The sequence below is a fragment of the Loxodonta africana genome, chromosome 16 (genome assembly GCF_030014295.1).
Source record: "Loxodonta africana isolate mLoxAfr1 chromosome 16, mLoxAfr1.hap2, whole genome shotgun sequence".
Taxonomy (NCBI): domain Eukaryota; kingdom Metazoa; phylum Chordata; class Mammalia; order Proboscidea; family Elephantidae; genus Loxodonta; species Loxodonta africana.
The window spans coordinates 66,496,873-66,515,381 of NC_087357.1; the positions used below are offsets into that span (position 1 = coordinate 66,496,873).

General features: G+C 40.3%; 1 protein-coding gene across 2 annotated transcripts in view; it reads left to right on the forward strand.

The window, feature by feature from the left end:
• Positions 1–646: 646 nt before the first annotated feature.
• Positions 647–18,509, forward strand: part of TET1 (tet methylcytosine dioxygenase 1) — a 122,695-nt gene continuing 104,832 nt past the window's right edge. Inside the window, exons 1-2 of one of the 2 annotated variants that reach the window (XM_003409297.4) lie at positions 647–943; positions 8,123–10,183. In XM_003409297.4, the coding sequence (XP_003409345.2) occupies positions 8,243–10,183 (1,941 nt within the window). In that variant the 5' untranslated portion in view covers positions 647–943; positions 8,123–8,242. The remainder of the gene's footprint in view (positions 944–8,122; positions 10,184–18,509) is intronic. The other variant, XM_010589176.3, reaches the window with a different exon arrangement.

Here is an 18,509-nt window from a genome sequence, read left to right on the forward strand (position 1 = left end):
CCTTACCACCCATGACCCTATTAACAAAACAACAACAACAAAAAACCAATATCTGGATTAAGTTGCCTGTAAAGAAGCAACAGCCATCAAACATTTTGGGGAGAAATTCAGATGTCCCAGTCAGTCTTCATTTTGGCTTAATACCACTGGTTATTCCTCCTGTACCGAAAACTTCTTTCCTCTTAGTGCGCCTTCATTTCTGCATCTATAAAGTGAATACGACCACTCCAGAGGTTCTGGGCCAAACAGCTAACAAAAAAATGTTAGGCTGACCTTTGCAGACATGAAGAGCTTACTCAAGAGAACACAGTTCTCATCTGGTTTCTCTCTTTGTAGTTGAGGACAGATTTGCATTGCTTACGACCCAGATATTGCTCAATGGTGTCATCTCTGTCCCGGCACCCCTTAATGCATCTATAAACATTCTACTCAGAGACCCTAAAAACTTCCTTTTTTACAATCTATGAGCCACTCTGGGGAAAAGAAGCAATGAGAAGAAAACCTTGACAAGGCTTCTTGCCCTCTCCAATGCCCTCGTATACCCTCAAAAAAAAATTTTTTTTGAGGGGGTGAGATGAAGGGGTGGGTGCGGGAGGTGTCTAGCGGGCAGCCCAGCTCCTGTTTGGGGAAATCCAGCTCATGTTTTGCTTCTCGCTCAGCGGTGCGGGGTCCCGCGAAGGCTGAGTCCCAGCTTCACTCCCAGAGGTCTGTCCTGGGGAGACTTTGCTGCTCCGGGGGGCTGACCTGGTGGGGAGCGGCCGCGCAGTCCCCTCCGGCGCTGCTTTGTGTGCGCAGCCGCTGGCCCATCTGCTCCCGGGTCTGCCCCCCTGGGACGTCCCCTTGCCCCGCCCCAGTCATGCAACTATACCTGCCTCGCCACTGCGGACCTTTGGGAAGCAGCTGCCCATCCAGGGGGCTCCGGCCCTGACTGTGCCAGGAGCGGGTAGGTGTCCGCCTTGGGTTCGCCCGCTCCCCTCGTGCCTGCTTGGGGCCCCGGGCTCCGAAGTTGTGGGAACCAGCGAGAGTTGGAAAGTTTCCCCGAGGGCTGGTGCAGGCATCCAGCCCGGGGGACGCGCGCTGCCCTGGGAGCCCGAGCGGGGCGGTGGTGAGTTGGGGCCAGAGCAGAGGGCAGAGGTGCCGGGAGCTGGGGCCCGCCCGCCCGCCAAGGCCGGAGGGGGTGCAGAGCGGCGCTCGGCTCTCGCTGGACGTGCGCCGGGGCTCGGCGCCCGGGGCTCCTCTGGGTCCACACTGGTGGGCCCGCTTCCCGCAGTGACCCCCAGCTTGGGGCGGTCAGGGTGCTTTTGTTGCGGATGGTAAACAATGCCCTGGTCTGGAGGATGCGGCCACCCGCCCTGGAGGCCCGGCCCCGGTGCTGACTGGGGTGGGGGTGGGGGCGCCTCTGACTCGGACCCCGGGCTCGGCTGGAAACGTGGCCGGGGCAGTGGGGGTGGGGGCTCCCTGAAGGAACCGGGGTGATTGCTTCGCCTCTTCGAAGAGCTGGAGGTTGGGGCGCCTCCGAGTGAGGAAGGGGACGAGTCTGAGCAAGTTGCGGGTGCCCCCCCAACAGGTTTTTTCCTCCCTGGTACTTGTACATGGGGCAGGTTCTTCGGGGCAACACTTTGGTGTCTCCGGGAGGGAACTAGGGGAGAACTTTTTGGTGTGTGGGCAGTAAAGAAGTCTTGCCAGGGACTGACTTGGTGTTGGATGGGTCGGGGAAAAGGGAATAGGAGTTTAAATACGTGCTCTGTCAAAATGGCTTTCAAAAAAACGTTCTCATAGCGCCACTGGGTCTCCAAATGCTCTGGCTTTGCCGTCGCATTAGCCCCACTCTGGCCAGATCCGGGAGCGGGCCCGGGGATGGGAGGTGCAAGGAGGCTGGTGCTGGGGACCAGTTGTGCGGCACATGGGGGTCCCTGCTGGAGTGGGAGGGGGCGGCAAGGGGCGGCAGGGGCCCCCCACTTCAGTGCAGGGAAAGGGAAGCGGGCTAGAGCCTACGTGCTCTCTTCCTCTAGCCCCGTTTCCCCTTCTCCCCTCTGCTTTTCCTCTTCCCACTCACCCTCTTTCCTTCTCCCACCGGATTTTAGCATCTAGAAGGGCCGTGCAACTCCATATATTTCTACATGAAGCGGTCAGGAAGGAACTGGCCAAAGCCAGTAACCTCACGTGAATTGGGAAACCAAAATCAGACGTTTCAGACTCGATAGAAATTACTGACTCCAGGCGAAACAGATAAAGCTTGACCTAGGAGTCTCTCCCTGCCCCCCAACTCATCCTCCTCTCAAATTAACCATCTTGAATAGGTTACTTATTTGCCTCTTCGCCGCCACTCCAGACTGGGGCAGAAAATGAGCCGCATACGTACATCGTAGTAATGATCGGTTTATGAATAAATATTTGAAAAGTGCTTCAAGACCTTCGGGCAAGGAAAAGGTTAGGTGCACAGCTTTGAATTTGTGGTGTGTGCTGTGTGTACTCCCCACCCGCGGGTGGGCTGAAGGTGCCGCTTGCAACGCAGTCACCTCTTGTAGCCACAGGTCTAGAAGGGCTGGATCTTTCCCCTTTTCCATCCCCCAGTATATACTAAAGCAAAAGCCTTGGCTTCATTAGGCCTCGGGACACCAGAAAGAAAATGGGAAAGGAGCTTCTCAACGGGTCGGAGCAAGGGTTATTTAGGGCATATTAGGAATTTATGACTACAATTAAACAAGGGAGGTACGTGCCGACACATACATAAATCCGACATTTAGAGACTGGCGTGTATTATTTCCAAGGACTAAGAGACTTAGATTACATGATTTGTGGTGTGTTTTCCGATTTCATCGATATTGGTTAAAACCCAAGTCCCCTCCCTCTTCAATTAAGGGATCTTAATTAGGTTGTCAACCTCTGACTCTAAAGCCACGTTATGATTTCAGTTAAAGCTTTCAGACTCAAGGTATGCAAGAGGTAGCATACATTGCCCCTTTTTTCTTTGCAAAGATTTGTAGCCCAGACTTAAAACTCGGGGGCCACCACTTATTATTGGTAATGAGCGTTAACTACTGCTCTCTGTTCTGGCCTTGCAGAATTCGTGCGTTGGAGGTTTGAATCTTCACTGTCCCTGCTCTTTGTTTCTCCCCCTCCTCCAATCTTCTTTATCTGGCTTGTCCCCTCCCCTCCCCTCCCCCACCGTCCTGGTCCTCTGTGTGACTGTATCTTTTCCTTCCCGGTTGTTAGTTGCCATCAAATCTATGCCCTTACTTATATTTCTTTTTTCCCTCCCTTTTTCTACCTTTAGTCTTCTGTCTTTTGATCCTAGTTGTCTTTTTTATGGTCTAGCTTTATTGTTATAAATTTCTTCCCTTTCCTCTCTCTGTCGTTTTGGTCTCCCCCCCCCCGCCCCCCCCCGTCCCCCCTTTAGACTTTTTTTTCCTTCTTAGGCGTTTTTTCTCTTCTCCCTCCCAATGTGTTTTATGCCTTTCTTGTATTTTGGAGGGGTCATTCTATCTCCATTTTAACTTCTCTCTGCTCTTGGCCCCCTTTGGCCTTTTTCCCCTCCTGCTCTCTGCAGGACTGCAAGGGTGTTTTACATATGGAAGGAGGCTTTGACTAAATCTGCTGGCAGTCGAGTGCGTTTCCCTCAACAGCCTTTCCACGTGTTGAGGGCTCTCACACTTCCTGTGGTAGAGAACTATCTAGGAACGGCGAGCAGTCCGCCTGCTTCCTCTTCCTTTGCATGTAGAACTTAGTTGCTGGAGGAAACTCAGCCAGGTGGTGCCTTTTTAAAAGAAATGTTTTAATTCTTGTTTTTCTCAGTCAAGTGCTGTAGCCTTTACATTCTTAGGAGCTGTGTGAGGTGACTATGAAATCGTAGTTTCTTTTTGCAGCTAGCTCTATCTATGCAAATACTCACCACTTTTTTGGCCACTGCTCGTAGTGGGAAGGATTGCAATATAATTTTAAATTGACATGTGGGCTGGATGGTTACATCAGTTCAGCCACTTCCTGCCCAAGGGACTTTGGGAGATTCAGAAGAAGGCGGGATGTAGGTAGGAGGGGATTTCTGACACGGGGCTGTCAATGTTGTCTTTTATAGACAACTGATATTTTCATTTTCATTTTCTAGGCAAGGTGGTTATTTTAATAATTGTTAAAAAGAAAAAATTCTCCTAAGGGAAAGACTTTCATCACCTAGTAAACTCAAATGATACTGAGGCAGAAGTTCTGAACCAATTTGTGCATGAGTTTTTTTTTTATGGTTAGGTATTTTAAAATTCTGTGTGAATAATTGGCAGAACCTGACACCCAGGACCTCCTCTTGCCACTTCTCCACACTGACCTTAACCCTTTAATCTCTCGCTTGGATTAGCAGCATGTCTTTTTGTGTCTCAAATGGTGAGTTGGCCTCTTATCTAGAATATTTTAGATCTCCTACACTCTAGTCCCCTATGTCACAAAGACATTTTAGGAAAATTTTATTGTGGGTTGAGAGTCTTGGTGCCCTCTGGTGAAAAGATCTGTTAAATGAGTCATGTTTTGTATCCCACATTTTTTTTTTTTTTTAAGAACTCATGGGATGGTGTCAATTAGATGTAAACTGTTCCTTCTCCTGAGCTCACTAGGTACATTTAATAACAGGAATACCAGCCTTTCATTTTCTGCTCTGACTGTGTTATCTTGTAGCTATCCCTATAACACTCAGGCTCTGGAAGGTATTCTAGGGTAGAAGAAAGCTAATTTTGACAACTATGGAAACATCACTTTTCATCAAAAATGGAAAGTGGAAGTGGAATTAAGGAAGTGTACCCAAAAAAAAAAAAAATTTTTTTTTGTTTACCCAACGGAGATTTAACTGTGCTGAAATATTTTAGTTCTTCACCTGAATAGTAGGATACCTTTTTGTATATCTTTAATACTTTATAATAAAGACAAGCATGAAAAAATGGAAGTGGGGCATGTAATAATGTTTACCAATTAAAAAAGAAAATTAATTTCAGGAAGACCTTTTGGGGGTAATTCTGTAAATAGACGTGGACCTATTTAATAACATGGACTACATTGTCCTTTTCCTCCACCCCCACCCCCCCACAAACTTCAAGAAGTTTGCTGCTCTACTCCCAGAGTTCAGCTCTCAAGACTACTTAGTTTATCACAAAAGGTTACATTTCATCAGTGGAGCCAAAGGTGATAAAATTAGGGTCTTGTAGGAGCCCTTATTTTATTTCTGATTGTCCCTGCTTCTTTGGCTGGGTGGTACCCAATGGTTTCTCCCCTGCAGCTGGGTTTTTCAGGGTCATTGGCCCCTTTCACAATCTCATAAAAAGGTTGTTACCACTTAAAGAGGCCACCTCTTCCCAATCCATGTTTCTCATACCTTCCCCCATTTCCTTAGTAGGCTCTTTTCTAGGAGATAAAGCTTAAATGGTAAACATTATCTTCATTACAACTGTGAATTTCTAAAGCACTTCAATTCTGTATTCAATATAAAAGAACACAAGAGGCAGAGAAGAGTTTATAAACTACTTGAAAAAGCAGATCCCTGACACCCTCTGGTATACCCAGATTACCTGCTGACATTCATGAATGTGAATTTTAACTTTTTGTGGTCTATTGGAATAAATACCTGATTATACGCTCCTATAATTTTTTCTAGCAATATGATTTTGATAACAAGAGGCAGCATGCTTATGCCAATATTGTTGAATTTCTGGAGATTGGAATGGATTACTTTTTGTTACTGAAATGGCATCCCTAAAAAGATAATGTTGAATTTCTGGGGATTAGAATTGAAACGTCTCATGTTTTCTAAAAATGTTAGGACAAAAAGTAGTGGTCTTTGGAGAAAATATCCAATAATTCTTCACAGCTAAAGAGTTACTTACCGTAAGCCAAAACTTTTTTTTTTTTAAGAAAAGGGAAAAAGCAGAAAGCTTAGACGCCAAGAATTCAAGTAAAGTATTCTCTGGCCTAGTGTTTGTATTTAGTACAGATTTATCAAAATGTTATTTTTCTTGTGGTTAATGTTATCACTAATGTCTATTTAGAAAGTCTTTTTTTAAAAGGCACAGTGCATTGACTCTAAATGTTGTACTCTAGGTTCACTTATTTAGCGTGTGATCTACAGTGTATTAGGTGGTAACAGAAACAAATTTAGATCTTGCTTTGTGGAACACAGCAGACGGGTAAAACTGGTTCCATAGTAATGATAACTAACTAGCATTGATGTTATTATTAGTTCTGTATTCTGGAGTGGTAAATGGCCTTTATTTTTTAGGTTATTTATTAAACACCTATCACATGCCAGCACGGTGCTAAGTCTTTACACACATTTTATACTCATGGTAACCCAAGTAAGGCCAGTACTATTATGTTTGCTATTCAATTACACATAGGGAAACTGAGGTATAGAGAGATCACAGAATTTGTCAGAATCACACAGCTAGTAATGTTTCTGAGCTACAAACTGAACCCAGGTCTGCCTCCTAAAACTCATCTTCTTAACACACCCCACTTGAACTCAAATACCTTAAGAATGAAATCAGTGATAGTAGGCTTTCCTTGTAATAGTCCAGGGAAGCCTCAAACCAGCCTCATTTCAGATAAAGAAATGCTGACTCAGTGAAGTTTAGTTTGCTTAAGGACACGTGGCTGGTGATATCACATTCAGATGCAGGGCTTTCTGATTCTAGACTATCTTTAGTCACTAAACCAATCAGTAGCTCCCAAGATTACCTGGATCAGTAAAACAAAAAATTTAAAGATGAGAAAGGGTTGTTGACTTTTTATTTTGCTGAGTAATAACAAAAATAAGCCTATCCCTGCCCTTTGACAAAAGAAAGGACATGTTATTACTTTTTAAGACAGGATATTTTAACGATAGAAAACAGGAAGACATAATTTCAGAATAAAGGAGCGTTGTTTAAAATAGATAAATTCAGCTTTATAAAAAACTCTTTACATTGTCCTATTTTTTTTTTTTCTCATTTTGCCATAGACTGTTGAAAATTTAGTCACAGACCAGTTTTTGGTAACCATTTCCCTACACCATGCTTTCTTCCAAATTCAACAATCCGTCTGCTGTTAAAGAATCCTCAGCAGATCCGTTGTCATGGTCTTGATTCTGTGCCTTTTAGAGAGACTGTTGTTACGATGGACTTTAGATTCTGTTTTCCTCAGACTTCATTCTTGCTCACAGCTTGGTCTTATATGGGTTACGTAGGCAGTCTGAAGAGATGCAAAGGCAACTGGTGATGACTCCTGGTCAACCCCCTTTCATTTTTCTCTTCTCTCACTTAATCTTTCAAATAATAGTTGCTTGCCTAGTATTCCTTACAGTTTGAATTACCTCATTTTCTCCTTATTTTCAATTTCCTTGCCTAGGCATTCATCACGAGACTTTTGGGACCCTTGGTAGAAGGGCTTTTAGAACCAGCAGTCTTTGGATTAAGCCGGGTGAAAGAGAAAAGAGGGATATCCTTTCTGGGTGTGGGCAGATCCAACCACAAAGCCTTCTTTACACATAGGAGGTACTCAACAGATATTTGTTGGAGCAATGAGTCTTATTTGTAACCTAATCTGTCAAACCTAATCTCAAAGTTTTATACTATCTTCGTGTGCATGTAAAAAGCCCAATATTTGTGGATTGTTATTTGGAATGCTGTATTATTACTGGATCTCCAGGGAGTAGTATTATATAATCAACTTCTTGATCATATAAGCCTCTTTTTCCTCCGCCTTGGCCAGTTTTATTGTTGGGCAGATGATGCCTCTGGCAGTGTGGTGATATGCTAAGGAAGGAGATTAAGAGATAATTCTTAAAGTATCCAAATTTGTAAAGATTGGGATTTAAGCTTTAAGCTACATGTAACTACAGCCAAGTTGTGGTTTCTAATGTAGAGAAACACCCATGCTTACCTTAATCAAAGATCTTCATCAAATAAATCAGTTGTCACAGTAATTAAAGGAGCCTTGTAGTGAATTCAAGGTTTAAAGGATACTTTAGTGTTTTCTTGTCTCCTGTATCTTTCTTTTGCATTAAACATTCTCAGTTCCCTAATTTTAATGAATAATTTCCAGTAAATATTTTATTTCAAATAGGAGAATAAATAGGAAAAAGACTCACTTTCTTTTTTTGTTATTTCAGACCAAAACCTTGTGACTAAACTCAACTGTGGAACACCCAGATTCTCCTCAGAAGTGAGATTTTCCAAAGGACCAATGACTCTGTGTCCCGTGGTCTTTCACTTTTTCCTACTCTGTAGCTATGTCTCGATCCCGCCATGCAAGACCTTCCAAATTAGTCAGGAGGGACAATCTAAGCAAAAAGAAAAGCAGCCAGCTGAAGAAGACCTCCAAGCCAACCAACAAAAATGTGGCATCGGTCAAGATGATGAGCCCTGGAAAATTAAAGCAATTAATTCAAGAAAGAGATGTTAAGAAAAAAACAGAAGCCAAGCCACCCATGCCAGTCAGAAGCCTTCTGACAAGAGCTGCAGCAGCACGAATGAATTTGGAAAGGACTGAGGTTCTTTTTCAGAACCCAGAGTCCTTAACTTGCAATGGGTTTACAATGGCTCTCAGAAGCACCTCTCTCAGCAGACGACTCTCTCAGCCCCCGGTGGTCATAGCCAAACCTAAGAAAGTTCCACCTTCTAAGAATTTAGAAAAGCAACGTGAGTGTGACTGTAAGGTGCTCACTGATGTGGGAGTAAGACACTCAGAAAATCAATCAGACCTAGTGCAAGATCCTCCAATCCCTCCTGATACGGAAAATCTAATTGCTGTCCAAAATTCATCTTTAATAATTAAAGGTGAGAGCCAAAAGACAACCCAGTCTTGGTCCCAAAGAATTGAAGATGCCAAAATAAATATCCCCACTCACAGTGACCCTGCAGCAGAGATCCATTGTAAGTCTTTGGAAGGGACACATGGTGAAGGGCTATTCTCTGAAGAGACACTAAATGATATCGAGGATTACACTAGAATGTTTGCTCAGGACACTGAGTGTGCTCCTTTGCCCCAAAGAGCAATATCCAACGTTACCTCTGAAAGAAACTCCAGTGTTCAGTTAGAAGATTTGGGTTCACGAGTAGAATCTCTTAAGCTATCCGATTCTCACTTGGATCCCATCAAAAGGGAACATGATTGTTATCCCACCTCCAGCTTTAATAAGGTTATACCTGAATTGGACCTTAGAAACTGTTTGTCTATTGGTGGGTCTGTATATCCTACCTCTTTAATAAAACTCCTCTTGGCAGGCTCAGAACAAGAAACCCTTGGTGCTAACTCAGATCATCAAGAGGCCCTCAAGGCTACCCTAGATCAACAGGAAGTTTCTGGTGCTACCCCAAATCAACAAAAAATTCCTGATACCAGCAGTGTCCTAGGAGAGGTCTTCAGTGCTACCCCACATCAATGGAAAGTTCCTGGTGTTAACCCAGTTTGTGGAGAGGCCCTAGGTGAGACCTCAAGCCTACCAGAGGTTCCTGGTGCTATTGCAGTCCAAGGAGAGGTCTTTGGTGCTATCCTAGACCAACAGGAAACCCTTGGTGTAAGTGGTGGTGCTGTCCCAGACCTGCCTATCTTCTTTGCTGCTCCTCCAGACCCAATTGTCACTTATCATGTTCCCCCAGAATGGCCTGAGCCCCAGAGCACTGTCTCATCTGGGCTTGAGGCCCAGGGTGCTATGCGGATTTTGCCTTTGGGCTACTCAGGTCATGCTCCTCAATCATCATCAAACTCAGAGAAAAATTTGGTACCTCCAGCAATGGCTATACGCAATAAAGAAAATGAGAAGCAAGTTCATATCAGCTTTCTGCCAGTATACTCTCAGAGGTTCACATTAGTCCCTGAGAAAGAACTATACCAGGCTTCGCTGAGTGTTGTCCCGCTCTCCCAGCCCGATCCCAGGAAATCGGTAGGAGGGAATTCTCAGGTCCACACGACCAGCACGGTTGATGTTGCCAACCCCACACTGGTGTCTATGTCAGTGTCACTTGCCAGTACCTCTTCTTCCTATACAACTTTGCTACCTACTTTGGAAAAGAAGAAACGAAAGCGATGTGGAGTCTGCGGGCCTTGCCAGCTGAAGACCAACTGTGGTGAATGTACTTACTGTAAGAATAGAAAGAACAGCCATCAAATCTGTAAGAAGAGGAAATGTGAGGAACTAAAAAAGAAACCATCCATCGTTGTTCCTTTGGAGGTAAGCAAATAGCCAAGAGGCTGGGATACGAGATTTGTTTTAGTAATCTGCAGTAGCATTTTACTTCAATGTTATGTCCTTTTTACCTTGGTAAAATGTTGCTTTATGTTATCGATAAGAATTGATGAACCACTTGAAATATGTCTTGTACAGAGATACATTAGCATGTTTTTACAATTTGTTCTAGAAAACTAGAACATAGTTTTTCCATTGTAGGATTTGATAGAGACATAGGGAAATTGTTTGAAATGTGGTTTTGCAAAGATTTGCATTATGCCGCATTTTGGCTAGCTGTGTGTCTCTTTTTGGAAGTCATAGGTTTAAAAATTAAGAGTGAAACAAGTTCATTAACTCCCTAGCAGCCTGAGAAACCAGAGGAATTAAACTTCTTTCCTTTTGAAAGAATAAAACTGTCTGAACCCTTAAGCATAAAACAATAATAAATCTTTTGCCTCAAATTTTGGCAGGCAGGTTTTCTACCTGCTCTACATAACTACATATGTTGGAATTAAATGGTGATCGGAAGGTAAAGATGGTTTGTAAACTCCTCAGTGATACACAATTGGCCCTTATTATCACAACTTACAAGCTTAAAGTAGTACAAGTATTGGTTAGCCTAGAATTTATTTAAAGGAATTTATTTAAAGCTTGGTTAAAACTCAAACTCTTGCTTTTCATACTTTTAAGACATCTGTCACATATGGTGTTTTATGATTTTTAGATAACTCACAGTTGTATTTCTCCTGTGTCTACTACGAATACAGGTATAACAAAATAGATTGACTAAAAAGTATCGTGAACTTTAATTCAGTCACCCTTTCGTATTTCATTCTTGAGTTAAATTATCTGTGCAAAAATGCTTTGATTTCCCATTTGATTGAGTCATTGCAAACAAGAAACCAGGCATTTTACCAGTCATGTAATGATGGGCATTTAAGTTGTTTCTAAAGTATTTGTTACTACAAGCCTTACTGCAATGCATAATTTTCCTTTACTCAGGTCATTTCACACATGTGGCAGTAAATCAAAATGTGGTTGTTACTAAATGATTTTAAAAAACCATTGGAGTCGAGATGACTCCAACTCATGGTGACCCAATGTATGTCAGAGAACTGTGATCCATAGGATTTTTAATGTCTGATTTTTCAGAAGTAGATCAACAGGCCTTTCTTCCAAACCTCTAACCTCTTGGTTAGTAGCAGAGTGCTAACCAGCTTGTACCACCTAAGGACTAGCTATATGTCCTAGACACAAACAAATTTGTTCTCTTTTCCCCCTGACTTGCCTTTTTTTTTTTTTTTTTTTGCGGGGGTTGGGGAGAGGGTGGGGGCGGGCGGGTGAAAATATACCCAACAAAAATACACCAATTCAGTAATTTCTATGTGTATAATTCAGTGACATTGGTTGCACTCTTTACTGGTTATAAATGTTTGGTTCAATGGCTTACCATCTAAATGGCCACCCAAGAAGAAAATTTAGAGTCACCTTTGATGCCTCCCTTTATCCTTCATCCCTCTAGATTCTTTTGTTTTACAAGATTGGATCTCACCTACCTCTCCATTTTCTTGGCTACAGCTATCATTGAGGCCTTTATCTCTTATTGGGACAATTTCTGTACCCTATTTATTGGCAACAAGTATTTATTGCACGTCTACTCTGGGCTATGCACTGGGGATAGGGTGGTGAGTCTACCAGCCAGCAGGGAAATCAGGATGTTGAACAACAAACACGCTCCTTAGCCCAGTTCAAGTTGTCTTTCTGAAACCCTGATCTGGTCCCACCATTCTCCTAACTAAATTCGTTTAGTGTGCTCTTCTGTATGTGTCATATATATATCTCACTCAAAACAACACAAAATAAAGCAAAATAAATAAATAAAGCAAAATTATTGGTGTCTTCCAATTACAGATGAAGCCTAGATTGCTTAGCATGGAATATAAGACCTTCCAGATCTCGGCCCAGCTGCCCTTCTCAATCTTCTTTGCCTTCTCTTCTGGGTTTTATTATACTTTGGTTTTTATTATACTTAAAGTTTTAGCTGTACCTGGCTACAAACATTTCTCCAAGTTCCTGCTTCAGTGTCCATGCTGATGTTACACACTTCTTCCTTTCCCTAGCTGACAAAACTCCAGTCATTCACTCACTCTTCACTGTCCTAACTATATATGTGTGTGTTCTCCAGATCCTACACCAGGTGACTGTTTCTCTGGTGTCTAGTTGGGCTTGGCACAGTGATAGGTGCTCAATGAATATTTGTTAGTTAAGTGAAAACAGAATGTATTCGTAATTCAAATAATCAGGTTTATAAATTTAGATATTGGCATATAGTTTCTATTCGTAGCTCTGGCAAGCAAGTGTGGCCACTGTTGTCAAGTTTCATCAGTGTAGGAAAAACTAATACTTGTTGATGGATGAAAGGGTCCTTGGCTGTTGGTCATAATATCCTAAATACTGCATTCTTTTTTTTTTAATTTTTATTGTGCTTTAAGCAAAAGTTTACAAATCAATTCAGTCTCTCATGTAAAAATTTATATACAGCTTGCTATAATATACTCCTAGTTGCTCTTCCCCTAATGAGCAGCACACTCCTTCCCTCCACTCTCATACCCATTCGGCCAGCTTCTGACGCCCTCTGCCCTCTCATCTCCCCTCCAGACAGGAGCTCCCCACATAGTCTCATGTGTCTACTTGATCCAAGAAGCTCACTCTTCACCAGTATCATTTTCTATCCCATAGTCCAGTCCAAACCCTGTTTGAAGAGTTGGCTTTGGGAATGGTTCCTGTCTTGGGCTAACAGAAGGTCTGGGGGCCATGACCCCTGGTGTCCTTCTCTAAATACTTCATTTTTTAGTTAAAAAAAATTTTTTTTTCCATTTTGACATAATTTCAGACTTACAGAAAGGTTGCAAGTGTAGTACGGAATATTCCTATATATCTTTCATCCAGATGCCCGTGGTAACGTTTTATCATATTACTTCATTACTTTATCACTCTTTCCTTCTCTATCTCTTTTTTTTCTGAACATTTGAAAGTAAGTTTTACAGACATGACAATCCTTTACCCCTATATACTGCAGTGTATATTTCCTAAAAACAAGGATATTCTCTTATACTATTATTAAAATCAGGAAATTAATATTGAGTCAATATTATTATTTAGCCCACAGACCTTATTCATATTTCACCAATTGTCCCATTAAAAAGTCCCCTTAGCCTCTGTTAACCTGCAATACAAAAACCCATTGCTGTCAAGTCGATTCCGAGTCATAGTGACCCTACAGGGCAGAGCAGAACTCCCCCAAAGAGTTTTCAAGGAGCAGCTGGTAGATTCAAACTGCTGACCTTTTGGTTAGCAGCCAAGCTCTTAACCACTGCGCCACCAGGGCTGTTAATATGGAATAGTTCCTCTTTTTATTTTTTATGTCTTATGATGAACATATGTATGCATTCTGTAGGGTATATTCTTAGGAGTGAATTTTCTGGATCAAAGACTATGCATAGGTTTAGTTTTTGTAGGTTATTACCGTGTACCTGTGGCCCTTCCAATTAAAACTCTCATCGGCAGTTGAAGAGATGGTCCACATTCTTACCAACACTAGGTATTTTCTGTCTTGTTTTATTTTAAGCATTTTGTTGGGTTTGTAGTATCACGACATTGCATTTCCTTGAAGACTAAAGAAATTGAGAGACTTTTCTGGTATTTGTCGGCCATTTAGAAGATAGTAGGTATCTGCTTTGGTAAAGTGCCTCATCTAGTCTTTTACCTGTTTTTCAATGGATTTTTCTTCCCTTATTGATTGATAGATGTTTCTTAACATTTTGTTGGTACAAATCCTTTGTTGAATATATGACTGTAAGTATCTTTTCCCATTCTGTGATTTAGCTTTCCACTCAATCATGTGTTTTAATGAACAGTAATTCTTAATTTTAATGTAGTCTAACCAGTCCTTTCCTCTTAACGATAGTTGTTGTCTCCTGTTGAAGAAATTTTTTCTATTTTTGCCTATTTCAAGGCCATAAAGGCATTTTCTTTTTAAAAAGTTTTTTTTTAATTTTTACCTTTTACAGTTATATCTACAATAAATATTTATTTATTTATTTATTGTGCTTTAGGTAAAAGTTTACAAGTCAAGTCAGTCTCTCTTACTAAAAGTTATACATACCTTGGTGTGTACTCCTAGTGAGACTCCTAATGAGACAGCACATTCCTCCTCTCCACCCTGTGTTTCCCATGTCCATTCATCCAGCTCCTGTTCCCCTCATCTCCCCCACCAGACAGGATTTGCCTGCATAGTGTTATGTGTCTACTTGAGCCAAGAAGCTCACTTCTCACTGGTATCATTGTCTTCTTACAGTCCAATTCAATCCCTGTTTGGAGAGTTGGCTTTGGGAATGGTTCCAATCTTGGGCTATCAAAGGATCTGAGGACCATGACTGTCACGACCCCTCCAGTCTCAGTCAGACCATTAAGCCTGGTCTTTTCATGAGAATTTAAGATCTGCATCCCAATATTCTCCTGCTTCATTGGGGATTCTCTGTTGTGTTCCCTGTCAGGACAGTGGAGATCTACAATAAAACTTGAGTTGATTTTTGTGTACGGTGTGGGATAAGAATCAAGATTCATTCTGTTTCATATGGATATCTACTTGACCAGTGCCATTACTGAAATGATCATCCCTTCTCTGAGGCTACAATGTCAACCTTGTCATAAGTCAGGTGATTGACTAGTTGAGGGTCTGTTTCTAGACTGTGTTCCATTGGGTTTTTTTTTTTTTTTTTTTTTTGTCTATCCTTGTGTCCAGAATGTCATAATTACTATAGCTTTATAACAAGTCTTGCTATTTTGTAGAATAAGCTCTTCAATTTTGTTCTTCAATATTGATTTGGATTACTTCTTGGTTCTTTGCATTTTCATAAAAACTTTTGAAATAGTTTCTAAATTTCCATCAAAAAAACCTTGCTGGGATTTTGTTTGTGATTATGTTAAATCTACAGATCAATTTGAGGAGATGGACATTTTTATAATATTGAATCTTCCAGCCCATGAACATACTATATATGTAAATCTTATTGAATTTCTATCAATAATGTTTTGTAGTTTTGCATATAGATTTATTTTATAAGTTTTATTCCTAAGTATTTGATATTTTTTGGTGCTGTTATAAATGGTCAAATGGCATATACTTTTGATATTTCAGAGTTTAGGCAAGCAAACACATTTCATATATTTGTTTTTCACATCAGCATTATTTTACTTACTAAGAGTTGGGATGAGAAAGGAAACATATACACAGTTTTAAGATGTCAACACTTTGTAGTTTTTTTGTTAGTACTCATATGAAGCAATTGGACATTTAAAAAACTTAACTGTTAGATTTTTTTTCCTCTAAAATATATTTAGTCCCCAAAGGCATATGCCATTTCTCAAAATGTTGACTACTAACCTTTTGGAGAAGTAAAAATAGCTTTTGATATACTTTTTTTTTTTTTTAATTGTAGATTACATTTTGTCTCTCATAATAAGATAGAATTCTTTTAATTGTACAACAAGGAGAATAGATAATCTTCCCAGAGACATATTTTGGACAAGAGGAAAAAAAACATTATTTGTCTTCTGCCAAGTGTAGTTCAGTTTACTGTTCTCCATATTCATAAATACAGATAATTGAAACCACTAACTCTTATATGAGTTAGGAATTTGCTCTTGGCTATGATATTCCTCATGTTTATTTGTAACTTAGCGTTTTGAGACATATGAACTTCCCTGCTTTTTCAACAGTGATGGGATTAAAATACAAGGTGGGGCGTGCTTTTTAGAGATGTAGAGAGTGGGTGCTTTGGCCAGGCTCCACTTTTCACAAGTAATTTTTAGTGCCGTATAAAAACAAAAGAGAACAACACAGTTGTTAGGAGACTGCGCTTTTGAGGGTGATGTCTTGAGTTATATTACATATGTCTAGCCAGATGATTTTGGTATACCATCACATATTAATTAAACACTAATTGAATGACTAAATGAGCAATTTCTGAGTTGGTCTTTCCAAGGTTGAAATAATCTCACGTGTATTTACTTCGGTTAGAGTAGGTGTTTTTTCCAGAATGATTAAAAGGTTATTTATTATGTGCTTGGTTAGATTAAATAGCAGCATTATGTATATAAAGTGTGCTCTGTTTATTACCATGGTATTGTCTTAGCTAATGCAAGTTTTACCTAGGAAAATATTAATACCTACATAGATTGTGTTTGAAAGTTAAATGTTAATTAGAATTATGTGATATACTTGAACTGCCCACCGTCTTAGGGGGGCTCCTTTTACGTGATAACAGTCCAGTTACAGAGATGACATCTCAGAATTGGTTGACATATTCATTTTATTTCTTTTGGTGGGAGTGGGTGGTGGCCTAGCCTCTTTTGGCTGCTGTTTTTCTCAGTGTTTCGAAACAGACGGATCTCATTTTGGCATATGTTGTATATGCCATATGGAACGAATTTTTGCTACCAACTCCTTCAATTAAGGGCAGATGTTATATGTCCTTAAATATGCTTTTAAGGAATCTCTTTGTATCACTACTGAGACTTCAGTAGCATATCTCACCAGAGAGCTAGCCGCAGAATGAAAAGCCTTTGGGGTCTAGTATTCTTGCATTTGTAAACCCCCAGTATGTCAACAAAACCATGCTGATCTTGACTGATTCTGCCCCATGGGTGTTAATTTCTGGAATCTTGTCACTATGGTTCAAATCTTACCTTGCCATTTTGTGTATATAATCTTATCCAAGAAGAAATTGTGTGAAATGGGCCAATACTTTCATCTAGTGTCAGCATAATTCAAGATAACACTATTATAAAGCAGTAAGCACCCTAGTGTGGTATGTGTCTATTTTGCTGCAGAGTTTAATTCCAGATCCTGTATTTTTGGTCCAGAATAGTATTCCAAGAGTTAATTTTATCAAAGTTGTAAAAGTCATTCTCATTTTAAAGTAACCAGCCATCCAGGAAGGATAGAAGGGGGAATCAATCATTTTGCATTATTATTATATGAAAATTAGACACAATTAGCAAATGAATTAAACTAAACTGAGCAATTCAGGGCATTACCTTGATAATGAGATGCAGTGCTCAAATCATTAGTATCCTGAAGGTCTTCCCTAATTATCATCAGCTCTTCAAGTCTGCTGTGAAAGCAACAAAGAGAAATCTTGCTCTTTTCTGAGTTAATTATGCTCCATTAATACTGAGTCATTGTCTTTAAAAGGAAGCCATGGTATTCTCCTGCAGAAAGAGCAGTGATGAGAAATGAGATGCTTAAGGTACTTTTGAAGTCAAAGCCCAAGTCTTAGGGGTTACTAGCACATAATAGGTGCTCAACAACAATTGAATGAATGAATGAAATCTCAGAAAGAAAGATTCAGCTTATTTCTCATATAACAAAGCCTTTTTTTTACAAATATAAGTTACATTGTAAGCCATTTATTTTATCCTATGTGTATGAAATACAACATTTTAGCAGCTTGCGCCCCAAAACAACATTTTGGGATTTATTTCACAAATGTCATTTCTCAAGTACCAGAGATAATTAGGATCATGGAATACCTGAAGCAAAAACTCAAGTAGAAGACTCAAGAAAAAGGCTTTTAGAAAGGTATAGAGTACTTTAAAAATATGTAGTAAAAAGTTGTCTGCCTATGTTGTTTAAAATTACTGCCAAAAATAAAAATTACTGCCATATGTGTTTGCAGTTGTGAGTTATATCAAGATACAAAGTTTAGGCAACTCAAAATTCTAAAGGAAAAGGGGCATAAAAACTCAAAATCGTGTATTTTTCTAATTGTAATGGAATTTAGAAAAACAATTCTAGAAGGATACCTACCAAACCAAACTCTTGGAAATTCGTTACCTCTGGGGTTGGGTTTTTTTTGGGTAGAGGAGAGGTGCGTTAGAAAAATGTGACTTTCACTTTTTTGCTGAAAATTTTTAATGTGGTTTGAATTTTTTGCACAATAAGCTTGCGTAGCTTTAAAAAATTTATACACTAAATCAAAGTAACGTCTTTTGCGTTGTAGAAAATTTAGAAGAAGAAAAAATGAACCTTAATCCTACCATCTAGAGGGACAACACTATAAATGTATTGGCTTATTTGTTGCCATTATTTTTTCTGCATTTAAAAAATAGCAGTTGAGGTCCAATGGGGTAAATTTTTTTCTTCTTTTTTCACTCAGTATATCATCAGCATTTTTCCTGGTATTAATCTGAATTTTTTTTTTTTTTTTTTTGTAATGCCTTTTAGGTAAATGAACATAATTTGCTAAGCTATCTTCAGTGATGT